The following is a 27,621-nucleotide window of genomic DNA, read 5'->3' on the forward strand; positions in this document are numbered from 1 at the left end:
GGGAAGTCTCTGTCATAGATTAATTGACTATAGGTCAGTTCCTTAAGTTTTTTATATTTTCTTCATGTAAGCATTTTTATCTTTGTCTGACTTTCCTTCCCTCTTTTTCTTCTTCCCTCCTTACCTTCCTTCTTCTCTTCTCTCTCAAGTATCAGAAACTTTTAATAAAACAGTAAAAGATGCCAAATTGTAACTTACAGTTTATGAAATGAAGATGAAATCAAATGTGTGTGTGTGTGTGTGTGTGTGTGAGGTCAATCAAGTGAGTAGAATTTGTAACCTGAATCAGTGATCCATGAAACTTCTGGCATATTTTTTGAAGGTTTCCAACTATCATATACAGTACCTGACTTAAAAAACTTGGTTAAAATAAAGAACTGACATAGCTGTTCAAAGTATTTTTGCTTAAAAGAAAATGACAAGAAGAGGACAAGTAGATATATATGCCTTAAACCTTTAATGCTTTTTGATACCCATAAGAAATCCCATCTTTGGGGAATTCTGTGTGCCATCTTTCTTTCCTTTATATTTTAGTTCAGCAGTTTATTTTTTTTAATAAAATTAATGGCTGCTGAAAGTGAAATAATATACATACGTTTGTGTTATTCATTTTCTACTTTTCCAAGATGATTTGACTTGTAAGAAACTGATGATGCCAATTTGATCTAATGTTTATATCTTGAGTCCTCTAGTCTTCAGGGTATATCTTGATTATGTTTTACATTGTGGTTTAATTCTCTGATATTTGTATTATCCTGCAGCTTCCTTATGTAAACTGAAATATATTCATATCTCACATATATTGCATTTATATTTCTGTATTTTTTAAGCACTACAAAAACTGACTTAAAATATATTGTGCTTTACATTAAATAGAATGGTGGTTAATTAACACCAGGAAATAATGTTGAATTCTGCAGATTTGCCTGTGAATAGAAAAGAGGATGTTAGCATATTGAACAGAATATTCTCAATAAACATGGTAGTGCAGTGAGTCCTGAGAGACAGTGATGTATATTAATTACCTTGGCTCATGTTGCTAATTGCCAGTAACTATTTTCTTATCTATTTTATTACTTTTTTGAATTATAACTGGCTTGCAAGTAATAGAAGAACAGATTTCTGAAAGTATTATTTTTAAAAGCAGATTTCGTAACTTCATAACTTCACAAGTTAAAACATTTCATAACTTCACAAGTCAAAATTTGACTTGTGAAGCTGAATTGATCAGATATTGAGTGAAAGTAAAATCTCAAACTCAACACAATTTGGTTGTATTTTAAAGTTGACATAACTTAAATGCTGCTAATTTGTTATCCACGTATTTAAAAAGGTAGGCAGACCTGGTGTATCATGGCAGTGCTTTGATTTTTCCCCTGATTTTGATACTCGAAGGAAGCAAAGTTTATTTAGCACTCTCTACTTTTAGAGTTTCATCCCATTAATGCAAGTATTTGGTTGTTAGATCATTTTCAAGGTAGTAGATTTTTTTTTTTTTAATAGTTTGAGAGATGACTGGAGATGTTGAATAGGGAGTGTTTGAGAAATGACCCAGAGTTAGAGAATAGGTTCTTTGTATGGCATCCTTGAATGATTGCGAATCCAGTAGAGTGGTTTGAAGATGTAAGTGATAATTATGTTTCTTTATACGTTTGAGAAGGCAGGTAGCAGCGTTCTCCACAAGCTGGAGTCTGGAGAGCAGGCATTTCACGAGGCCCTAGAGAAGGGAATTACAGCAGTCAAAGAAAGAAGAGATGTAAGTATGGCTGAGGGTTTTCCGTAAGTTGAGGCAGCTGCATATATAGGGCAGGTTCAGAATAATTTATGAACAGAATAGAGTGTTGATAAACAAAAGGTCAAGTTGACAAGAAAAAGATCAAGAAGAATTTTTGAAGATAAGTGTGGGGTGAGAGGGAGAGCATTTTTATATAAGTTTATAATTTTTACTCTTATCCAAACCAATTTAGTCAATTCTTACTTCAGGAAGTTAAACTGGAAGGCCTGGGGGGATGGGAGGTGGGGGTGGGAAGAAAAATCCATAGGCCATAGACTTTGTTCATGTCGTATCTTAGTTGATGGTTTCTGGTGAAAATACTAGGGAATGTCAGTTAATTTACATAAAGCTTATTGAATCGAATATAATATGTTCAGTATAATTGAGTATAAAGCTTTTGTAGTTACTAAGAGCTATTGACTGTAGGCATAAACTGATTTTAAAATGTGTAATGTAACATGTTAAAATTGCAGTACTTCTTTACGAAATATTTGTGTACTGAATATTCATCTATTCTCAGTTTAAATAGCCATCTTAATTTTTTTTTTTTTTAATATTCTACTCTTGCGCCCAAACCTGAAAATGATATTTTCTTGCCAGTTTTTTTTTTTGGCTTGGATTACCAGGTAGCTATTAATTAAATACATTCTTGATTTTCACTGATTTATTAAATACATAGATAGAGAAAGAGAGTAATTTTCCATTTGATCCCGTTTAAAAACTGACCTATCATTTGAAATTTTCACCTTTGTATATAAATCTTACCTCTCAGTAAATAACCACTTAGGCTAATGATTTTCAGTACTCGTTGATTAGGAATTGGTAGAGTATCACAGTGTAATTACCTTTCTTCTGGTTGAAGTTTTCATTTCTGAGAGTCCTCTAGCAACTGTATTTGCCTGAGTATAGGAAAAACACCACTGTTACATGTAGCAGTAAATTTATTCTAGGTATTGCCAGCACATTTGGCTAGGATGGACAAAAGTACATATTTACTGCTTAATGTTTTTAATGACTAGTGTTAATTTATAAAAAATGTTAAGACCATTTATGGCTAGTTTCTTCTATGGTATAGCTTAACAAATGTTTCTCATTTGAAAATATTTTATTGGTTTTCATTCTCAGATATTTGTGTCTTTTTATTAGAGTGATTGTTTACTTATGTAGCCAATTTGATAATAGAAAATGTTTTATAGCCCCTGCCAGAAAGAGAATTATAACCTTGAGTTGTGCTTAATGGTCAAAACAGTGAGTTCTTTCTTGTTGTAAGGTCCAATCTCTTCATGAAGAATTCAGTCTGAATCATTTAGAAGTTAGCTGTCATTTTCTAATGCATAGTTAAGACCGTAAGGCAAAATTTCTGTGCCCTTCTTTTTTCACACTTATTCTATATTAAAATCACTTGTTCAGTGCACTTGCAAATTGGAGAGATCAGTTGAAGTCTTTGTTGTAGCTGATAGGTTTACAAATCTGATTGGTTAGAAAATGAAGCTTTCTTAATGTTAATTAACTACAGCGTGCAGACTTTTTCATAGTTTGCAGTCTTATTCATATTCCTAGTGATATAGTAATGTAATCGTTACTTCCTGCTTTAAAATGTTATGTTTGGTTTGATATTTTACTCTAATATGGAGAAGTTGGCAGCTGTTTACTTTGTAGGAGAAATTGGTCCTAGGAAATGAAGTGAAAAATGAGTTGTATTTAAGTTTTTCTTAGAATAGTTATGTCTTTCTTAGAATAGTATGTCAGTTAACAGTTTCATTAAATTTTAATTCTCATTTAATTCTATCTATATAGATTAATGAACTTTCTGGGGAAGAAGAGGAAGATGAAAAGCTGGAACATACAGAAGAACTTCCAGAAGAGGGTGCAGAAAAATCAGATGACATGCCAGAGGTGGTACAGTTAAGGATGACTGAAAACATCCTGGAACCAAATAGTGTTACAGCATCAACAAGGTAGTATTTCAGTTGAAAGGACTTTAGTTTTGAGCATTTCATTGTAGATGTAAGTTCACTCAAGCACTAAATCACACAGATTGTAATGGTATATGAAAGATTAGTTTGTATGAAAAAGAACAATAAGAAAATTTTAAAGAAGCAACCTTGTTAAGGAGTTTTCAGTTACTAGCATTTATACCTTTCTTTAAAAATATAACCTCTTATGTATATTTCCTCTTAAAGTTTATTTGTTTTTGTATTATTAGTGTATTAGTTGGGTTGGGTAAAATTTCAGAACCTTTGGAAGTAGAATTGCTAGAGAAAGTTTCAGTGGTTGAGTTGACTATATTTCCAGGTCCTAGTCTAGAACTAGATTGAACTAGGCTGTAAAGAGAGGACTCTGTGATCCTTTAAGATAGTGCTTTCCAATCCTTTCCATGTATAAAGTGATATTTATAGGGCATACTGGGTAAACTTGGTAAATGTGGTAAGCTGGAGGCACTGTGCTAGCACATAGCTGGGACTATTGGACACTGTTTAGGAAGCATTAGAGAATTTAAGAACTCCCCGTAGGTAGCTCTAGGTTTGCTGAATTCTGTCCTTACTTTTCTGTAAAGCTCCATGGTTTTCTAACTAGGGGGACAGTTATTTGTTTAGGCCACTAGATATTTTTCATTAAATTTGTGTTCAACAGAACGGTGGTTAAAAAAGCAGAGGAAATAATTTAAGAGTCAGACAGCAAAATGTCATTTTAAAATAAGTAGTAATTTAAGGGAAGAACTATTCAGTGTCATTTAGAAAAATTATAAAGTAGTTTAAAATGTATACTTCTAAATACAACTCTTACATTTCTCTGTGGCCCTCTAGATTTTTATATTATGTATAGTTTCTTCAGACGTGATTATAGTTATGGTATATTAACAAGTTTATTCACTCTTTTGCCCCGATTTAGCTTTTTGTTTGTGCTTTTCTATGTTTACATGACATTCTTTACTATATTTTAGTTATATATTACAATATTTATAAGCTATATGTTAAATTATTTAACTGTATCTTAATTATATATTTACTGTCATTCTTTTTTCTGAACTTTGAGTTATTCCAGCTACCTTGTCATTGCTATACTACTATACAACCTTTGTTCTTGGGTCCTTTTTTCCTTCTTTTGACTTATATAAATTTATTAGGCTCAAAGAGTAAATTTTTCTATGGCTTTTGATAAGTATTTCCAGACTACTTAAAAGACTTGGCCCATTTTGCATTACCATTAGCAATATTTTCTTGAGCACTTGAAAACAATAGATTTAAATTGGTGTTCTTTATTTTGTTAATTTAGAGAGTTATGCCCTCCAATAAGGTAACCATTAGCTAGCTACATGTGGGTATTTAAATTTAAACTTAAAACAATTAAAATTAAATAAAATTTAAAAATCACTTCCAGGGACTTCACTGGTGGTGCAGTGGTTAAGAATCCGCCTGCCAGTGCAGGGGACACTGGTTCGATCCCTGGTCAAGGAAGATCCCACATGCCACAGAGCAACTAAGCCCGTGCGCGACAACTACTGAGCCTACGCTCTAGAGCCCGCGAGCTACAACTACTAAAGCCTGTGCACCTAGAGCCCATGCTCTGCAACAAGAGAAGCAACCACAATGAGAAGCCTGTGCACCACAACGAGCCCCCGCTCACTGCAGCTAGAGAAAGCCCATGCAGCAACAAAGACCCAATGCAGCCCCAAATAAATAAATAAGTTTATTTAAAAAAAAAAATCACTTCCACAGTTGTACTAGCCACATTTCAAGTGCTCAGTATAGCCATATATGATTTGTGGTTACCATATTGGGCAATGCAGATATAGAGCAATTCTATCATTGTAAAAATTTCTTTTGGATAGTGCTGATTTAGAGAGCAAATTCATTAACTATTTTTATATATTTAATTACCAGCAAGGTTAAATATTGTTTCAAACGCATGATTCCAATAGTTTCTTCTTTTTGATCATCTGTCTAGCTTTGTAGAGGATCCTCCTTCCCTCCAACACAGTCATTTTTTTTTTTTTTAATTTTTAAATTTATTTTTGGCTGCATTGGGTCTTTGTTTTTGGGTCTTCATTGCTGCACACGGCTTTCTCAAGTTGGGCTAGTGGGGGCTACTCTTTGTTGTGGTGGCTTCTCTTGTTGCAGAGCTCAGGCTCTAGGCGTGCAGGGCTCAGTAGTTGTGGCTCACAGGCTCTAGAGTGCAGGCTCAGTAGTTGTGGCGCATGGGCTTAGTTGCTCCGTGGCATGTGGGATCTTCCCAGACCAGAGCTCGAACCTGTGTCCCCTGCATTGGCAGGCAGATTCTCAACCACTGTGCCACCAGGGGAGTCCCAAAACAGTCATTTTTAGATGGAATCATTAGAGATTGGTGGTAATCAGGATTCCTTAATTGAAAGTTGTAGAAACAGATCTTGGTTAATGGAAAGAAAAAAGGTAATTTATTAGAAGAATGCTGGATAGGTCCCAGAGTTGAAAGGAAAAGCAGAGAGAAGAACATGGCAGCTTTGGAGAATTTAGTAACAGAGGGTCATGGAAGAATCTCTTCAGCATGTGGCTGTTGCTGTGAGATTTCCAATTACTTCTTTTCATCTGTCATTCTGCTCAAGACCAGATTCCTGTGGGGTAGCAGAGGAGAAGGTCTGGCCTAAATTGGGTCATGTGCCCATTCCTGACCAGGGTAGAGCTGGGTCATTGTAATTTATGCATGTACTAAGAGCATTGGATGGAGGGAGGAGCTAGTTTGCCATAGAAAAATGGGGCTAATACCAAAAGAAAAGGATAGGGATATGAGGCAACAAAAATAGATGTGTATGTCACAGTGCTCTTCTAGATTTAGTGTTGATATCTGTAAATTTCAGTTAATATTTATACATTAACATTTTATTTTAATTTTGGCTGATTGGTTGCATAAAGGTAAAAAATACATTCTTTGATATCCACCTTTGATGAAAGAAAGGTAGGGGAGAAATATCCTAGAATGCACAGGGTCTAGAAAATAGGGAGTGCTTAATAAATTCATTTTAGGGAATTAGTGGATACTGTATTACATGAAACTAGAGATTGAACTTTTGCTAACTTAATGTTTTGTCTCTTTGGGTTTTTCTTTCAGGTTGTTCGCAAACATTTTATGGAATTATTAGGTAGCCTACTTTGTATTTCTGTGGGAAGATATATTAGAAACCTAAGGGAAATAAACATTAAGTGACAGTTTAGCAGTTCTCAAACATTTTGGTCTCAAATGTTATACTCTTACAAATTACTGAGGACTCCGAAGACTTTTGTTATGTTGATTTTATACCTCTGGTTATTTACCACATTATAAATTAAAGCAGCATATTTAAACTGCTGGGAGTGTTCTTTGTTGAGTTGTACTTTGGAAGACGCTTAGTATTTGTAGCTGAAATACAGCTATTTATGATCTAACAGGTTTTTTTGTTGGTAGATTTCTCCTCCTCTATAGTTTTAATTCATCGATTCTCGAACTTTTTGGTTTAATTTGAGGACTACAAAGAACTTCTGTTACTGTGGGTTATAGCTATTGGTGTTTACTCTATTAGGAACCAAAACTGAGAAATTTTTTAAAGTAGTAATGAACTCATTACATGTTAATGTAAAATTTTTTAATCAAAAGTAACTTTTCCAGAATCTCTCAAAAATTTTCAGTGAGAAATTTTTTAGTGGCATTGTTTTACATTTGTACAAATCTCTTTAATGTCTGGCTTAAAAGATGGTAGCTAGATTCTCACATTTTCTTTTGCATTTAATGTGTTGCCATATGTTATTTTGGTTGAAGTAATGTGAAGACAGTCTAGCATTACACAAGTATGTAGCTGGAAAAAGGTAGAGAATTTTTATAGCCTTTTCAGATAATTGTGGATATTCTTCTTTGACAATACACCAAAACTTGGTAAGTGGTAGTTTCTTAAAGGTTATTTGTAATGTGGAATCTGAAAGCATATCTGAATTTTTCGTACTCTGATCCGTCAGTTTTGTACTTTGAGAGAATCTTTTAGCCATGCTTAATTTTGTGATATGGTATATTGGTTATTTGGAAAATACTGCCTTACTGAGTTATTCAGAGCTTCCAAATAGTGATATATTCTGTTATATAATATCAAAATGTATATTCTTTAATATCATTATTGATTGTGTCAAAATATCTTTAAGTATTGGGATGCTATTGAGCTTTTATGGTAGAGGATACAGGTTTTCCAGAATTCTAATTTTTGCTTGAAATCCCAAATTTTATCAGTACTGTTAGTCTTGCTCATTTTTGAGAAAATTTCTTCCAGATATTCAAGTTGGAATAACCATAGTCTGTCAGTCAGTCTTTCAAGTAAAAATGGGTATTCCATGGTAAAAGTTCATTTCTCAACTCAAACAAGACAAGCATTGTACTAAGCTGTGCAGCAGAGTTGCTTTGTGTGTACTTCCTATTTGTCACACCAAATATTAAAAAGAAGTGTACTCAAGGGCTGAGATAAAATTAATAATATGTATTCTTCATCAAGGACTGGCTCCCTTTTTAAAAAGATCACAACTGGGTAGTGATGAAGAATGCAATGGCCATGGTATAGTTTGATACCACTTGCCTGGACTTATGCTAAGACCCCAAGGAATCTTTTTCTACCATTGATTTTGTATCATCAAATATCAGCACAGTGAAAAAAGCAAATGTTATGAAAACAGTTTTGATCTTTTGTTTCATGGAACACCCTTTGAGAACCAGTGGTTTAAATATTCATGTATGAGTTGTATTGATTGACTTATTTATACATCTGTTATTTCTGTGCGTTGTTTGCCATTAACCATATGTTGTTAAGATTTGAGCTAAGTTGAGTGGAAAAAATGGTGGGATTTAGAGTGTGGGTAGCCTAGGGTGCATAAAAGGCAGAAGTTTTGGTTGCTTCTGAGGCTCAGTCTTATCCATGAAGTTCTTGGAAATCTCAAGCTTGCTTCTAAAGTGCCTTGTATCTGTAGATGAAAAATTATTGCTTTATATTCACATGTTTATCTAGTATTTGGCCTTATTTACATATACAAATGTTAGGGGAATCTTTACCTTTTAAAAATTTAAAGGGAGATTGAAGAGTTCTGAAAGAGTTCTTTATTTTCCCTGTGCTTTTCACAGTCTTTTTCCTAGGCTGTATTGGAAAGGTTTATTTTGGCTTGAGGTTAGTTAATTTTTAATTTATATTGCTTCCAGAACTACAAATAAAAAACCAGCTCACTGACATTATTATAAAGTTCATTTAAAGTTGTGCTTTTAATTTAATGCCTTGCTAAAACTTGGAATTTAGAAAGAACGAAGAATTTGATACTATCTTTTATGTACTGTTGATGCTAGGGCTTCATTTTGGTGAGTTCATTAGCTTATGATGGTTCGATTTTAGGTGTGATGCAGGAAAGGTGTAGTGATTAAGAAAGAGCTCTGAGTTGAGGCAATTGGTTTGCACTTCATTCTGTGGATACCTTATTGTTGAAGAAATATGCCTTCAGCTGACTATAGGGGTGAGAGAAATGTAGTAGTAACTTTTCCCTTTAAATCTATTAAATAAGCAGTTTGCAGAATATTTCAGTTGACAATCAATTCACATTTTCGCTAGCTAGATTCCACTTAAAAGTGCAAAGAGGAGGAAAACGTGCTTTGGTGGGAGTATCAGAAATGTTGGGTGGGAAAAAGTAGAATTTATGCTTTGGGTCATAAGATGATTTTATTAAAGTTAAACATTTTTTGAAGTGTCAGAGCATAATAGATATTGACAGGTTCTCTTCCTCCTTCCTATTGCCCTGAAAATTATGCATTTGACATTTTAAAGACTTGTGGTTGTTATAACTTATTGACTAACTTTCTAATAATGAGGCATCTTTCCAGTTTACTCTTGCTCTTGTCATAGGTATAGGGTATTCCCAAGTTGATGGGGAAAGTGAAGAAATGCGTTTTGCTTTTGACTGGAAGGGGATATGTGATCTTGGGTTGTTTTTGTTTGTTTGTTTGTTTGTTTTGTCCATGCTGCGTGGCATGTGGGATCTTAGTTCCCTGACCAGGGATCAAACCTGCGCCCTTGCCCCTGCGTTGGAAGTGCTGAGTCTTAACCCCTGGACTGCCAGAGAAGTCCCTGTTTTATATATTTAGTTTTCGAAACCACAGTTTTTTAAATGGTCGTTTTAGTGGGGCTCTTGCATGAATTATCTGGAAATTATCCTAATTTTAGATTTGAAAAACTAACCATTAATGCTTTTCTGAAAATGGATGATGAGTGAACAATAGTTCTCTACCTATTGTGCAGCTGTTTCAGCAATGTCATATTTGTCATAATTTATAACTCTTGATATAGTGTGATTAATGAAAACAGACTTTTTTTCTGCTTTACACTGGGTTAGGCTTAAATATTTTTATAGGTGTTCCAGCCAGATTCAAAATTTTGTCCCCCTTTCCCTATCTCCCACCAAGTTGCTTATTTAGTACTTGGGAAAAAATTTGTGGACTGTTGATTGGGTTCCTCCTTGTCAGTAGTGACCTCATGTTGCAGCCTGCTTCCGTTTAGACTGCAGTTCTGATTGCTCAGCAGTTTTTATAAGCCTGTCACCATCCTTTATGATATTTGAAGTCACTTTACCTTATGTTTTTGTTAGGATATGACACAGTGCCTAGAATGGCTTGCAAGGCTCTGTTACACAGGTAAAATGATCCTTATCAGATTTAATTGAAGCAGAGCTACAGTACTTTTATTGAAGTATTATTTGTAATATTAAATATTTGCAATTGGGAGATTAAAATAATAGTAGTTCCCTATGATAATTGTATTTGAATTACAAAAAAATAGTAATTTGAATAAATGGCTGCAAGATTGATTTTGTGTTCTCAAGAAGATTATGTGATTCTACACAGATTTAAAAATAGAGTTAACAGCAGAAGGGAGAAGAAGGTCAGAATGACTACAGTCTTTAACGTTATACTTGATTGAAGCCTAAAATACATGTGACCCTTGTGATTTATTGTTTGCCCTTTTCGTCTGGTGGTTTAATGAAAACAGTTAGGATTTTTAAGTGGCCTTTATGGCATCTGTCTATAGTACCTAAGTAATTTGACCTTGAATTTGTCAGCATTTATTTTTTGTGTGTCTTTGTTAATCAGAACTCACATTCTTATGATACTTACGTTATTTTGCTTCTGCAGATGCATAACTATATTGATAAATCTTTTTTATAGCTGTAGGTGTATGTTAGCCTTGGTTTGTACATAAGTGCTTTATTCCCCACAGAACTTGGCAAAAGTCTGAAAATAAAGAATAATTAAATTCCTTGAAATCGGAAAACTAAATCAGTCCTTTTTCCTTCAGAAATTCAGAGAACAGTTTTACAGTCAACTTTGTAGCCTCGGTGTGACTCATAAAGTACAAAATCTGTTTATTTGATTTGTTTACTATAGCTTTTTGGGGTAGGGAATCTTTACTTTCATACTAATAATCTAGCTTGCTGGTGACTACTTTTATATATTTTAAATTTAATTCCCATAGCACTTAAAAGGGATAGGAAACTGAAAGATCAAATCCTCTGCCTACCCATCGAATTTTTTTTTTAATATTTATTTATTTATTTTGGCTGCGCCGGGTCTTAGTTGCAGCACATAGGATCTTCGTTGCAGCATGTGACGTCTAGTTCCCCAACCAGGATTGAACCCAGGCCCCCTGTGTTGGGAGCGCGGAGTATTACCCACTGGACCACCAGGGAAGTCTCTACCTATGGAATTTAAGACCATTAGAACTTTTGTTCTGTTTGGCTCCTTTAGATAACTGGAAAATATTATTATTATTATTTTTTAATACTTATTTATCTTATTTATTTATTTTCTTTATTGTTTTGGCTGCGTTGGGTCTTAGTTGCAGCACACGGGATCTTCGTTGAGGCATGCAGGATCTTTCATTGCAGCACATGGTCTCTTTGTTGCAGCACTCGGACTTCTCTCTGGTTGTGGCACGGGAGCTCCAGAGAGTGTGGGCCCTGTAGTTTGCGGCACGCAGGCTCTCTCATTGAGGCGCTCGAGCTCAGTAGTTGTGACGCGCAGGCTTAGTTGTCCTGTGACATGTGGGATCTTAGTTTCCTGACCAGGGATAGAACCCGCGTCCCCTGCATTAGAAGGCAGATTGTTTACCACTGGACCACCAGGGAAGTCCCTGGAAAATATTATTAAAGTTTAATCTTTTGGGAGCCTAGGTATAGATCTCGGCCAGTGTTTCTTAAGTTTATTAGTATGGATAAGAATCATCACTGGTGCTTATTAAAAATGTAAACTCTTGGGTCCTACCTCAGAGGTTTGGGGAGGGACCAAGGAATCTACTTTCTTAAAGTTTTTTTTTTTTTTTTTTTAACTGGGAAAGAAGTTATACATACAGAAACGGGCATAAAACAAATGTATATCAAAACAGGTTAGTAAAAAGCAAATATCCAAATATCCCAGATCTAGAACTAAGCACTGAAAACACCCTGGTAGCTCTCACAATCCTGATCTCCCTCTCCACGAAAGGTAACAACTGTGCTGACTTTTATGGCAATCACTTTCTTATATATTTCTGAGCTTTATGAAAATTAAACTTGCTATATGTATTTTTTGATCCAGCTTCTTTCACTAAACATGGTATGAGAATTTTATCCATGTGGTCACATGTTACTGTGGTTTGTTCATTTCACTGCTGTAAAGTATTCCATTATATGATTGCACTGCAATGATCCAATTTACTGTTGCTGGAAAATTGAATTATTTTTATTTTTGACTATTGTGAGTAACATTGCTGTGTACATTGTTGTACACATCTTCTGGTGCACACATGCATGCACATTTACTGTCTTTCAACTTAAGTAACTATTGCTAAATTGTTTTCCATAGTGCTTTCTCCAGTTCTCATTCTGACAGTGTGTGAGCCTTCCCATTGCTTCACATTCTTGAGTACTTCATTGTCATTTTAATAAGGTCCATCCCTTTTTCATATGTGTATGGACCAATTTCTTCTTTTGTGAGATGCCTGTTCAAGTCTGTTTCCTATTTTTTGTTGGCTTATCTTTTTCTTATTGAAAATGAAGCCCTTTTTTAGGAGCCCTTTAAAAATATATGTTATAAATGTATTTTCCTCATTGTGTGTTATGCCTTTTCCTTCTCGTATTGTGTCTTCTGATGAATAATTCCCAATTTTAATCAAGCTTATCATTCTTTTCACTTTGTGATTAATGCTTTTTGTGTCCTGTTTAAGAAATCTTTTCCTAAATACACACCCCTGTATTATCTTCTGAAACTTGTATCATTTCACCTTCCTTGTTTAGGTCTGTAATCTACCTGGAATTGATTTTTGTCTCTCATGTATGACAGAGGTTGCCAAGTTACCTTTTTCAGTATGGATACCAAATTGTTGCAGTACTCATTTTTGAAAAGACTGTTCTTTCCCTGCTTTCCATAGTAGCATCTTTGTTCTAAATCAAGCATGGGTCTGTTTCTGTTTTGTATGTCTATTCTTGTGCCAGTACCATACTATCTTATTTACTTTGGTTTTATGGTATTTGAGGTCTAGAGTAGGGTCCGGATCTCCAATAAAATAACACTGTTACTTCAGGAGAGTCTGATACAGGTGGCCCTAATTCATCTCTCCCCTCCTCCCCTTTTCCCCTTTCATAACCATAAGTTTGTTTTCTGTGTCTGTGAGTCTGTTTCTGTTTTGTAAATAAGTTCACTTGTGTTATTTTTTTAGATTCCACATATGTGATATCATAACAGTATTTGTCTTTCTCTGTATGACTTATTTCACTTAGCATAATGCCCTCCAAGTCCATCCATGCTGTTGCAAATGGAAAATTTTGTTATTTTTTATGGCTGAGTAGTATTCCATTTGTGTGTGTGTGTGTGTGTGTGTGTGTGTGTGTGTATAAACACATACACCACATCTTCTTTATCCATTCATCTGTTCATGGACCCTTAGGTTGCTTCCATATCTTGGCAATTCTAAATAATGCTGTTATGAACATTGAAGTTAATGTATCTTTTCGAATTAGTGGGGTTTTTTTTGGATATATACCCAGGAGTGGAATTGCTGGTAGTTCTATTTTGAGTGTATGTGGAAACCTCCATACTGTTTTCCATAGTGACTGCACCAATTTACATTCCCACCAACGGAGTACAAGGTTTCCCTTTTCTCCACATCCTCACCAACATTTGTTATTTGTATTCTTTTTGATCATGGCCATTCTGACAGATACGAGGTTTCTCGTGGTTTTGATTTGCATTTCCCTGATGATTAGTGATGTTGAGTGATTATTTTTCTTTTGTTTATTTGATTCTTTGTAAAGTGTCTTGTGTCCATGTATCCACTAGCATTTTATTGATAATCTAATCTAATAAAAAAGGGTGAGAAAATCCCTCTGGGAGAATGAGTAGATGGCTAACAATGGCAAATTTGAAAAAGAACAGAGAGATGATGTAAACCCTATGAAAAGTTAAAACATGATAGAAGGCTTTAGTAACAGACTGATGGACTATGTAGTTGAGAATTGGAACTTTTTGAGAATTTGTTGTAAGATACAGTAAAAGCTCACCAGAAATCACAAATTAAATGGTGACAAGAATGTGATGTTAGATATATATTTTTTCTTCACACCATTCAACATACTGCACTGTCAGTGGATAACAGTATTAAAAGTAAAATGAATGTTTCTAAATAGGTAACAAATTATCTAAACTTAGAGACTGCTAAGTTACTAAGGAAAATATACCAGATTTAACTTTTATAATGAAATAGCAACCTATAACCAAAATTAAAAATATAATCAACAAATCATTGTAGCAAAATATCAGAAAAAGATCTAATATCCTAGTTGACATTTAAACACCCTTTGGGGAAAGCCTCATTTATCATTTTTGGTATTTTGTTTTTTTCTGCAAAAGTCATTAAATATTTAACTTTCAGCTCATCTGAAACTGCTAGAAATAGACTGATGGCTACACTGTTTTTTGTGCACATATATGTGATTTTTCTCCCCAGCTTTTCCTGATTTCAGAAATGAAAATTATTAAATGATTTCATTTAAATATGAAAAAAAATTAAGTACTTTCCTTGAGGGTATCATCATGAAAACATTTAGCTAAGAGTAATTCATTCATGAAAACTAGTATAATATTGGCAATTAAAAAAAATTTTTTTTAAAGCTAGAGAAGTTATGTGTGCCAAACCAGGATGGCTTACTGTTGTCCGATAAAGCAGTGGTGCAATTTGCTACCGATGTGTTTGCTTAAGGGAGACCTGAAGATTGTTGGATGAATAGTAAATGGTGTTCATTTGGTTTCCTACAGACAATCCTGAGACTATTAACCTGATAGACCTTCTTCCTCATGTTGGTTAGAGTATGTGTTGGCACATTTTACAGAGGATCTTCATAAAACTAAATTTACTTTTTAAAAATGATTCTTCTTATGAAGAATCATTTGCATACAGAAAAGTTCACAAATCATAAGGCCATTGAATTATCAAAAAATGAACTCAACTTGTATAACCCCCACCTGGGTCCCTGCTCCTGTCCCTTCTCAAATGCTACCAATCTCTCTGTTCCCCAAAAGTAGCCACTATCTGACTTCGATTATTGTAGATTAGTTTTTTTCTCTTACTGATTTTTTTCCTTTGAAAATCATACTGAGATGTATTTTTCACACAATAAAATGTATTCATTTTATGAATGATGAACATCTATACATATATATCTGTTAATAACCATGGCAGTCAAGATAGAGACTGTTTCCATCACTTCATGTGCTTCTTTACAGTAATTCTCCCCCTGACCCCCACAGTTTCTGGTCCCAGGCAATTACTGATCTGCATTCTGTCACTATATAGATGAATGTTGCCTGTTTTAGAATTTCTTACAAATGGAATCTCATAGAATAGGTACTCTGTGTCTGGCTTCTTTTGCTTGTGTAATGTTTTTTGAGATTCATGTTATTGTATGTATCAGTTGTTCAAGACTTTTATAGAAAAATGCTAAGTATATTCCATGGGATATCCATAGGGATATTCCACACTTTGTTTATCCATTCACCTGTTGGGGTTGATTGCCGTTTTTGGCTATTATGAATAAAGCTGCTATGCTTGTGGAAGTCTTCCTATGGACTTAAACTTTCATTTCTCTTGTGTAAATACCCAGGAGTACAATTGCTGGGTCACTTGGTAGGTTTTATAAGAAAACTGCCAAACTGGCTTTCAAAGTGGTTGGAACATTTACATTCCCACCAGCATTATGTGAATGTTCTATTTGCTTCACATCCTCACCAACACTTTAATTGTAAACATTTTAGTATACATTTTGTGGGTTTTGAGTTGTACTTTCGATAACTGTGGTAAAAACGAGTCTATTTGTCTGTTTTTATAAGTATCAGTAGATATTGTGGTACAGAATTTGCTAGGGAAAGTCTGTTACCAGCGCAATGAATGATGTGGCCTGAATTTTAGTTTCTATTTTGCCTTTTACTTTTGTAGCCTGAGAATATCCTCTGAGTAGGAGCATGTGCTATTACTTCTGGCAAGGAGTACAGGGCCAACATTGAGGCCTCCATACTATCCTAGATGGGTACTTTTGTTTGGCCCAGTAGTCAGTTTTTTTCCCTTCAGGCTTGGAATAGGTCAGTGTTCCTTCCAGGTAAGTGCCAGATGAAGTAGTTGCGGCCCCCCCTCCCCTCCACACACACACACACACACACACACACACACACACACACACACACACACACAGAGTATGTATTTTAAGGGTCTTCTTATGTGAAAAATAATTTCTTTAGAAAATTAGAATAATAAACTTAGTGCATGTTCTCCTGGGTGTATCAAGGGTAGTGTAAATGTGGCAGTTTTCACCACATTTTATAGTCATTTAGTATTGAAAATTTTATAGCTGATTTATTTCTTTGATTACAGTGCCCATATATCTCCTATCAGCATCTTACCAGCCTCTGTGGAGTAAGTAGTATACTTACAGAAGACAATTTAAAAATTAAAAAAAAATATTACTAAACTGTAGAAATTAAAATCATGTATTTATTGTACTTACTTTAGAGGAAGGATTATACATAAGGCAGTGAAACCAGTATTTTATGTACTTCAGTCAGAACAAATGAAGAAGGAATGAATTACACTCACATACAGAATAAAGATGAACTTTTTTTCACTTGATTTTTTTTTTTTTTGCGGTACGCGGGCCTCTCACTGTTGTGGCCTCTCCCGTTGTGGAGCACAGGCTCCAGACGCGCAGGCTCAGCGGCCATGGCTCATGGGCCCAGCCGCGCCGCGGCATGTGGGATCTTCCCCGACCGGGGCATGAACCCGTGTGCCCTGCATCGGCAGGCAGACTCTCAACCACTGTGCCACCAGGGAAGCCCCTCAGTTGATTTTTTTTTGATCTTCTGAAATGATTGAAAATGTCAAAAGAGCTTTTTTATGAAGTATTTTTTTTTTAATGGCTGCTTTATTTATGTATGTATGTATGCATGCATGCATGCATGCCGTGGCACACAACATGCGGGATCCTAGTTCCCTGACCAGGGATCGAACCCGTGTTCCTTGCAGTGGAAGCGCGGAGTCCTAATCACTGGACTGCCAGGGAATTCCCTGAAGTCTTTTTAAATGGCTTTATATGTATTGAGGTGAGGAGTGAATTACTGGGCCAAGTGATCATTCATGCCTCAGTAGTAATAGTGACATTATGATTGATTTGTATATCTTATTTGGGCAAATTTCATTTAAAAATTTAAGCCAATATTATGTTTTCCTATTTCTTTTTCCCCTCTAGCCTGTTCATTTATATACCATTATAAATTTTTTTTTTTAACTGGTTGTACATTTTAAAGTTTGTGTTTATGTGACCAAATAACTAGTTAGGGTGACTGCTTCTCACTAAAATGTGTTCTGTTTTATAGCATTTTAGAAAGAACAATTAGAGCAGCTGTGGAACAGCACCTTTTTGATCTGCAGAGCAGCATAGATCATGATCTTAAGAATTTACAACAGCAAAGTCTGGTGTGTAATAATGAAGCAGGAAGTGTTAATTGTGATGGGGAAGGATCTAATAACCAGTAAGAAACTTTTAAAACATTTTACTGTTATTTATTGAGTTATAAAATTGTTTTTTCTTTTAAAAAACTGTATTTTTTCTTAAATGATGGGTGTCATCTTACTTGAGCATTTCAGAAAGTCAGTGTGAAAAGTGACTTTGTATATACTTGCATATAAATTGTGTATACTTAACATTGAAAATCTCATAAGTCTTCCATTAAGGTAGTAGGCATTAAGTCCAACACAGTCTGTGAACACCAGATGAAGTAGCAAGCTTACTTTTAGGATCCATGTTATATGAAAAATAACTTTAAAAAAAGTAGAACTATAGTCTGTTCTCCAAATGGTCACACCATGACATGCAGTTATCTAGACAGATAGGTACAGGGACAGCAGATTGACATCACTCCTAGTGCACATGGTCATTGAGTGAAATGGTAGATGGAATCATCCTTTGCTATTTAACTTATCACCTGCCTCCAGCCTTTGCCCTCCCTACATGCCTTTGCTTTAGGTTAGCTGTTAATAATTGAATTTGTGTAAGTTAAAAGTACTCTATGCACTGTGTGATGTGTGATGTTACTCCACTTTTCATCTGACTTGTTACCTTTAAATGACAAAAAGCTTCATCTCCTTTCCTGTTACCTCAGCCCTGCACTTTAGGATATATAGGTTCCTTTCTCTGAGACCACAGTGCAATGATTTCATAGTTTGCGTTGATCAGTTTTTGTTCTGGGGACAGATCTACAGAGCAGCATCGATCATGATCTTAAGAAAGATGTACCCAAATTTGGAGAATTCATAGGAAGGCAAAAAAAATTGATGACTGGGTAGAATTCTGTTTTTGTTGTTAAGAATTAGATTTTTAAAAGGCCAAATGTGTCAAGTATACTAGACTAGCTATCAAGTATGAAATGAAACTGAAAAATTAATGGATATAAAAACCAATGCTTGGAATATGTTTGTGGAATACCGTATTGTACAACTGCAGGTGTGCCATGTAGTCTGCATAGATGGCATCACCAGCCTGTGCAGCTCGATATGATGGCCCCGATTTATGTGCTTTGAAGGCATGATTTGAACTATACAAGTGGATCTAGGGAGTATTTGAGTTGAATATGAAGGAAAGAAGCAGTATCTAAAAGTTGGAAATAGTAGGAAAATGTTTCAAAGGATATGATATAAGCAGATTTCTTGGAGTTTGCCCTTAAGTTAGCTAGAGATCCTGAAAACCTATGCCCATACTCAGACAGTATTATGGAAATAACTCATATTCTCATTAATAGTGGTATCATCTTTGTAAACAAAAACCTGCAGTGTTGTGCATATTCTAAATTATATAAGATGAAAAAATATGCAGTAGGAAGCTATTCCTGTTGTACTTGATAAGGTGTTGGACACTCTGGTACCTAGTGCTAGACTTGTATTTTAATCAGTAAACAGGTCATTATTATGATTTAGAGTATGCATTTATAAGGGAAATCATTATTTTGGCACATAAATTATTTTTAAAACCATTTATTTGCTTTTGAAAATATTCAAAGTGGATAGCAAACCAGGTAGGTTCCTCACAACATCCCATGGAGAGACAAAAATAAACTTTGTACACTTAATAATCTAACTTGGCAAGATAAACTGTGGTTCTTTATGAAAAAGACAAATTTTCTTTGACAAGGAAAAGTTTCAGATTGTTACTTTTATTTATTTATTTTAAAGCATTACGTATTCAACATGTGGCCTGATCTGACTTTTTAATCTTCATTACTAGGGTTGATATTGCTGATGGTATTATTAATGCCAGTGAATGTAACAGAGACTGTTCAGAACCTGTGGCTAGCACTAATTTAGACAATGAAGTTATGCAGCAAGATTTTGTATTTGAGGATGAAGAAAATAACCAGGTAAGAAATGCTAAGACTTAAAAATATCTGTGTTAGGTGTACTAGATTACAATTCTGATTGCTTCATGTGTTCCTTTGATACCAGAAGCCATAGTTCAGTATCTTTGCTGTTACACATGTTTGCCTTGATTATAAGTCCCAGGAACATACGTACTCTCAGTAGAGGTCAGGAACCATCATTGAGTAGAGAAGTAAATATAAAACACCTTATTTTAAAATACTTTTCTGGAAGGAAACAAATTACCTTGTCAGCTAAGGTGGTTGGTGGTATTATGGACGAATTTTGTTCTTTTTATTAATTTTTTTTTTACATCTTTATCGGAGTATAATTGCTTTACAATGGTGTGTTAGTTTCTGCTTTATGACAAAATGAATCAGTTATACATATACATATGTTCCCATATCTCTTCGCTCTTGCATCTCCCTCCCTCCCATCCTCCCTATCCCACCCCTCTAGGTGGTCACAAAGCACCGAGCTGATCTCCCTGTGCTATGCGGCTGTTTCCCACTAGCTATCTGTTTTACGTTTGGTAGTGTATATATGTCCATGCCACTCTCTCGCTTTGTCACAGCTTACCCTTCCCCCTCCCCATATCCTCAAGTCCATTCTCTAGTACATCGGTGTCTTTATTCCTGTCTTACCCCTAGGTTCTTCATGACATTTTTTTTTTCTTAAATTCCATATATATGTGTTAGCATATGGTATTTGTCTTTCTCTTTCTGACTTACTTCACTCTCTATGACAGACTCTAGGTCCATCCACCTCATTACAAATAGCTCAATTTCGTTTCTTTTTATGGCTGAGTAATATTCCATTGTATATATGTGCCACATCTTCTTTATCCATTCATCTGATGATGGACACTTAGGTTGTTTCCATCTCCTGTAGGTTGTTTCCATCTCCTGGCTATTGTAAATAGAGCTGCAATGAACATTTTGGTACATGAATATTTTTGAATTATGGTTTTCTCAGGGTATATGCCCAGTAGTGGGATTGCTGGGTCATATGGTAGTTCTATTTGTAGTTTTTTACAGAACCTCCATACTGTTCTCCATAGTGGCTGTACCAATTCACATTCCCACCAGCAGTGCTAGAGTGTTCCCTTTTCTCCACACCCTCTCCAGCATTTATTGTTTCTAGATTTTTTGATGATGGCCATTCTGACTGGTATGAGATGATATCTCATTGTAGTTTTAACTTGAATTTCTCTAATGATTAATGATGTTGAGCATTCTTTCTTGTGTTTGTTGACAGTCTGTATAACTTCTTTGGCGAAATGTCTATTTAGGTCTTCTGCCCATTTTTGGATTGGATTGTTTGTTTTTTTGTTATTGAGCTGCATGAGCTGCTTGTAAATTTTGGAGATTAATCCTTTGTCAGTAGCTTCATTTGCAAATATTTTCTCCCATTCTGAGGGTTGTCTTTTGGTCTTGTTTATGGTTGCCTTGCTGTGCAAAAGCTTTGAAGTTTCATGAGGTCCCATTTGTTTATTTTTATTTCCATTTCTCTAGGAGGTGGGTCAAAAAGGATCTTGCTGTGATTTATATCATAGAGTGTTCTGCCTATGTTTTCCTCTAAGAGTTTGATAGTTTCTGGCCTTACGTTTAGGTCTTTAATCCATTTTGAGCTTATTTTTGTGTATGGTGTTAAGGAGTGATCTAATCTCATATTTTTACATGTACCTGTCCAGTTTTCCCAGCACCACTTTTTGAACAGGCTGTCCTTTCTCCACTGTACATTCCTGCCTCCTTTATCAAATATAAGGTGACCATAGGTGCGTGGGTTTATCTCTGGGCTTTCTATCCTCTTCCATTGATCTGTATTTCTGTTTTTGTGCCAGTACCATGCTGTCTTGATTACTGTAGCTTTGTAGTATAGTCTGAAGTCAGGTAGCCTGATTCCTCCAGCTCCGTTTTTCGTTCTCAAGATGGCTTTGGCTATTCAGGGTCTTTTGTGTTTCCATATAAATTGTGAAATTTTTTGTTCTACTTCTGTGAAAAATGCCATTGGTATTTTGATAGGGATTGCATTGAATCTGTAGAGTGCTTTGGGTGGTAGAGTCATTTTCACAATGTTGATTCTTCCAATCCAAGAACATGGTATATCTCTCCATCTATTTGTATCATCTTTAATTTCTTTCATCAGTGTCTTATAATTTTCTGCATACAGGTCTTTTGTCTCCTTAGGTAGGATTATTCCTAGATATTTTATTCTTTTTGTTGCAATGGTAAATGGGAGTGTTTTCATGACTTCACTTTCAGATTTTTCATCATTAGTGTCTAGGAATGCCAGAGATTTCTGTGCATTAATTTTGTATCCTGCTACTTTACCAAATTCATTGATTAGCTCTAGTAGTTTTCTGGTAGCATCTTTAGGATCCTCTATGTATAGTATCATGTCATCTACAAACAGTGACCGCTTTACTTCTTCTTTTCCGATTTGGATTCCTTTTATTTCCTTTTCTTCTCTGATTGCTGTGGCTAAAACTTCCAAAACTATGTTGAATAAGAGTGGTGAGAATGGGCAACCTTGTCTTGTTCCTGATCTTAGTGGAAATGCTTTCAGTTTTTCACCATTGAGGACAATGTTGGCTGTGGGTTTGTCATATATGGCCTTTATTATGTTGAGGAAAGTTCCCTCTATGCCTACTTTCTGGAGGGTTTTTATCATAAATGGGTGTTGAATTTTGTCGAAAGCTTTCTCTGCATCTATTGAGATGACCATATGGTTTTTCTCCTTCGATTTGTTAATATGGTGTATCACATTGATTGATTTATGTATATTGAAGAACCCTTGCATTCCTGGAATAAACCCCACTTGATCATGGTGTATGATCCTTTTAATGTGCTGTTGGATTCTGTTGGCTAGTATTTTGTTGAGGAGTTTTGCATCTATGTTCATCAGTGATATTGGCTTGTAGTTTTCCTTCTATGTGACATCCTTGTCTGGTTTTCATATCAGGGTGACGGTGGCCTCGTAGAATGAGTTTGGGAGTGTTTCTCTCTCTGCTATACTTTGGAAGAGTTTGAGAAGGGTAGGTGTTAGCTCTTCTCTAAATGTTTGATAGAATTCGCCTGTGAAGCCATCTGGTCCTGGGCTTTTGTTTGTTGGAAGATTTTTTAATCACAGTTTCAATTTCAGTGCTTGTGATTGGTCTGTTCATATTTTCTACTTCTTCCTGATTCAGTCTTGGCAGGTTGTGCCTTTCTAAGAATTTGTCCATTTCTTCCAGGTTGTCCATTTTATTGGCATAGAGCTGCTTGTAGTAATCTCTCATGATCTTTTGTATTTCTGCAGTGTCAGTTGTTACTTCTCCTTTTTCATTTCTAATTCTATTGATGTGAGTCTTCTCCCTTTTTTTCTTGATGAGTGTGGCTAATGGTTTATCTATTTTGTTTATCTTCTCAAAGAACCAGCTTTTAGTTTTATTGATCTTTGCTATCGTTTCCTTATTTCTTTTTCATATATTTCTGATCTGATTTTTATGATTTCTTTCCTTCTGCTAACTTTGGGGTTTTTTGGTTCTTCTTTCTCTAATTGCTTTAGGTGCAAGTTTAGGTTGTTTATTCGAGATGTTTCCTGTTTCTTAAGATGGACTTGTATTGCTATAAACTTCCCTCTTAGAACTGCTTTTGCTTCATCCCATAGGTTTTGGGTCGTCGTGTCTCCATTGTCATTTGTTTCTAGATTTTTTTTTTATTTCCCCTTTGATTTCTTCAGTGATCACTTCGTTATTAAGTAGTGTATTGTTTAGCCTCCATGTGTTTGTATTTTTTACAGATCTTTTCCTGTAATTGATATCTAGTCTCATAGCGTTGTGGTCGGAAAAGATACTTGATACAATTTCAATTTTGTTAAATTTGCCAAGGCTTGATTTGTGACCCAAGGTATGCTCTATCCTGGAGAATATTCCATGAGAACTTGAGAAAAATGTGTATTCTGTTATTTTTGGATGGAATGTCCTATAAATATCAATTAAGTCCGTCTTGTTTAATGTATCATTTAAAGCTTTTGTTTCCTTATTTATTTTCATTTTGGATGATCTGTCCATTGGTGAAAATGGGGTGTTAAAGTCCCCTACTATGAATGTGTTACTGTCGATTTCCCCTTTTATGGCTGTTAGTATTTGCCTTATGTACTGAGGTGCTCCTATGTTGGGTGCAGAAAGATTTACAATCTTCTTGGATCGATCCCTTGATCATTATGTAGTGTCCTTCTTTGTCTCTTCTAATAGTCTTTATTTTAAAGTCTATTTTGTCTGATATGAGAATTGCTACTCCAGCTTTCTTTTGGTTTCCATTTGCATGGAATATCTCTTTCCATCCCCTCACTTTCAGTCTGTATGTGTCTCTAGGTCTGAAGTGGGTCTCTTCTACACAGCATATATATATGGGTCTTGTTTTTGTATCCATTCAGCCATTCTGTGTCTTTTGGTGGGAGCATTTAATCCATTTACATTTAAGGTAATTATCGATATGTATGTTCCTATTCCCATTTTCTTCATTGTTTTGGGTTTGTTATTGTAGGTCTTTTCCTTCTCTTGTGTTTCTTGCCTAGAGAAGATCCTTTAGCATTTGTTGTGAAGCTGGTTTGGTGGTGCTGAACTCTCTCAGCTTTTGCCTGTCTGTAAAGGTTTTAATTTCTCCATCAAATATGAATGAGATCCTTGCTGGGTAGAGTAATCTTGGTTGTAGGTTTTTCTCTTTCATCACTTTAAATATGTCCTGCCAGTCCCTTCTGGCTTGCAGAGTTTCTGCTGAAAGATCAGCTGTTAACCTTATGGGGATTCCCTTGTGTGTTATTTGTTGTTTTTCCCTTGCTGCTTTTAATATGTTTTCTTTGTATTTAATTTTTGACAGTTTGATTAATATGTGTCTTGGCGTGTTTCTCCTTGGATTTATCCTGTATGGGACTCTCTGTGCTTCCTGGACTTGATTAACTATTTCCTTTCCAATATTAGGGAAGTTTTCAACTATAATCTCTTCAAATATTTTCTCAGTCCCTTTCGTTTTCTCTTCTTCTTCTGGAACCCCTATAATTCGAATGTTGGTGCGTTTAATGTTGTCCCAGAGGTCTCTGAGACTGTCCTCAGTTCTTTTCATTCTTTTTTCTTTATTCTGCTCTGCAGTAGTTATTTCCACTATTTTATCTTCCAGGTCACTTATCCATTCTTCTGCCTCAGTTATTCTGCTATTGATCCCTTCTAGAGTATTTTTAATTTCCTTTATTGTGTTGTCCATCGTTGCTTGTTTCCTCTTTAGTTCTTCTAGGTCCTTGTTAAATGTTTCTTGCATTTTCTCTCTTCTATTTCCAAGATTTTGGATCATCTTTACTATCATTACTCTGAATTCTTTTTCAGGTAGACTGCATATTACTCTTCATTTGTTTGGTCTGGTGGGTTTTTATCTTGCTCCTTCATCTGCTGTGTGTTTTTCTGTCTTCTCATTTTGCTTATCTTACTGTGTTTGGGGTTTCCTTTTTGCAGGCTGCAGTTCAGGCTGTTTTTGATGTCTGTCTCCAGTGGCTAAGGTTGTTTCAGTGGGTTGTGTAGCCTTCCTGGTGGAGGGGACTAGTGCCTATGTTCTGGTGGATCAGGCTTGATCTTGTCTTTCTGGTGGGCAGGTCCACGTCTGGTGGTGTGTTTTGGGGTGTCTGTGGACTTATTATGATTTTAGGCAGCCTCTCTGCTAATGGGTGGGGTTGTGTTCCTGTCTTGCTAGTTGTTTGAAATCGGGTGTCCAGCACTGTAGCTTGCTGGTAGTTGAGTGAAGCTGGGTGCTGGTGTTGAGATGGAGATCTCTGGGAGATTTTTGCCGTTGATATTACGTGGAGCTGGGAGGTCTCTTGTGGACCAGTGTCCTGAAGTTGGCTCTCCCACGTCAGAGGCACAGCACTGACTCCTGGCTGCAGCACCAAGAGCCTTTCATCCACATGGCTCAGAATAAAAGGGAGAAAAAGTAGAAAGAAAGAAAGAGAGAAAGAGAGAAAGAGAGGAAGGGGGGGGAGGGAGGGAGGAAGGAAGGAAGAGGATAAAAGAAAAGAAAGTAAGGTAAAATAAAATAAAGTTATTAAAATAAAAAAATAATTATTAAGAAAAAATTTTTTTAAAAAAGTAAAAACAGACAAAAAAATGGATGGATAGAACCCTAGGACAAATGGTGAAAGCAAAGCTCTACAGACAAAATCTCACACAGAAGCATACACATACACACTCACAAAAAGAGGAAAAGGGGAAAAAATAATAAATCTTGCTCTGTAAGTCCACCTCCTCAATTTGAGATGATTCGTTGTCTATTCAGGTATTTCACAGATGCAGTGTACATCAAGTTGATTGTGGAGATTTAATCCGCTCCTCCTGAGGCTGCTGGGAGAGATTTCCCTTTCTCTTCTTTGTTCGCACAGCTCCTGGGGTTCAGCTTTGGATTTGGCCCCGCCTCTGCGTGTAGGTCGACTGAGGGTGTCTGTTCTTCGCTCAGACAGGACGGGGTTAAAGGAGCTGCTGATTCGGGGGCTCCGGCTCACTCAGGCCGGGGGGAGGGAGGGGTACGGAGTGCGGGGGTGGGGAGCCTGCGGCGGCAGAGGCCCGCGTGACATTGCACCAGTCTGAGGCGCACCGTGCGTTCTCCCGGGGAAGTTGTCCCTGGATCCCGGGACCCTGGCAGTGGCGGGCTGCACAGTCTCCCCAGAAGGGAGGTGTGGAGAGTGACCTGTGCTCGCACACAGGATTCTTGGTGGCGGCAGCAGCAGCCTTAGCGTCTCCTGACCATCTCTGGGGTCCGCGCTGTTAGCCGCGGCTCGCACCCGTCTCTGGAGCTCCTTTAAGCAGCGCTCTTAATCCACTCTCCTCGTGCACCAGGAAACAAAGAGGGAAGAAAAAGTCTCTTGCCTCTTCGGCAGGTCCAGACTTTTCCCCCCGGACTCCCTCCCGGCTAGCCGTGGTGCACTAACCTCCTGCAGGCTGTGTTCACACCGCCAACCCCAGTCCTCTCCCTGCGCTCCGACTGAAGCCCGAGCCTCAGGTCACAGCCCTGCCCATCCTGGCGGGTGAGCAGACAAGCCTCTCGGGCTGGTGAGTGCTGGTCGGCACCGATCCTCTGTGCGGAAATCTCTCCGCTTTGCCCTCTGCACCCCTGTTGCTGCGCTCTCCTCCGCGGCTCCAAAGCTGCCCCCCTCCGCCACCCACAGTCTCCGCCCACGAAAGGGCTTCTAGTGTGTGGAAACCTTTCCTCCTTCACGGCTCCCTCCCAGTGGTGCAGGTCCTGTCCCTATTCTTTTGTCTCTGTTTTTTCTTTTGCCCTACCCAGGTACATGGGGAGCTTCTTGCCTTTTGGGAGGTCTGAGGTCTTCTGCCAGCGTTTAGTAGGTGTTCTGTAGGAGTTGTTCCACGTGTAGATGTATTTCTGATGTATCTGCAGGGAGAAAGGTGATCTCCGCGTCTTACCCTTCCGCCATCTTCCCCTAGATCCTGTTCTTTTTTTTTGCGGTACGCGGGCCTCTCACTGCTGTGGCCTCTCCCGTTGCGGAGCACAGGCTCCAGACACGCAGGCTCAGCGGCCATGGCTCACGGGCTCAGCCGCTCCGCGGCATGTGGGATCTTCTCAGACCGGGGCATGAACCCGTGTCCCCTGCATCGGCAGGCGGACTCTCAACTACTGTGCCACCAGGGAAGCCCTAGATCCTGTTCTTTTTAAAAGCCCTGTATGCCCCAGATTTTTTCCTGAAGAACATGAGATCTTTTCATAATTATGGAAAACCCATGAACATCATTTAAAAAGTAAATTTTCACTGTCACAATTTTTAGTAGTAACGTTGTTTTTAAAATAATTTCAATAAATGTACAAAACAACCTTTTTCTAAGACATGTTTCAAAGTTTAGTTTTGTTAACACTTT

The 27,621-nt window shown here is 36.6% G+C and overlaps 1 protein-coding gene across 10 annotated transcripts in view; it reads left to right on the forward strand.

Moving 5' to 3' along the window:
* Positions 1–27,621, forward strand: part of FAM13B (family with sequence similarity 13 member B) — an 88,497-nt gene that overhangs the window by 27,925 nt on the left and 32,951 nt on the right. For 5 of the 10 annotated variants that reach the window (XM_033409803.2, XM_033409806.2, XM_033409808.2 and 2 more), the window contains 5 exons: positions 1,661–1,756; positions 3,572–3,732; positions 16,695–16,736; positions 17,693–17,848; positions 19,597–19,729. In XM_033409803.2, the coding sequence (XP_033265694.1) occupies positions 1,661–1,756; positions 3,572–3,732; positions 16,695–16,736; positions 17,693–17,848; positions 19,597–19,729 (588 nt within the window). The remainder of the gene's footprint in view (positions 1–1,660; positions 1,757–3,571; positions 3,733–16,694; positions 16,737–17,692; positions 17,849–19,596; positions 19,730–27,621) is intronic. The other 5 variants (XM_033409807.2, XM_004282081.4, XM_033409804.2 and 2 more) reach the window with 4 other exon arrangements.

Source organism: Orcinus orca, chromosome 3 (genome assembly GCF_937001465.1).
Source record: "Orcinus orca chromosome 3, mOrcOrc1.1, whole genome shotgun sequence".
NCBI classification, from domain to species: Eukaryota; Metazoa; Chordata; class Mammalia; order Artiodactyla; family Delphinidae; genus Orcinus; species Orcinus orca.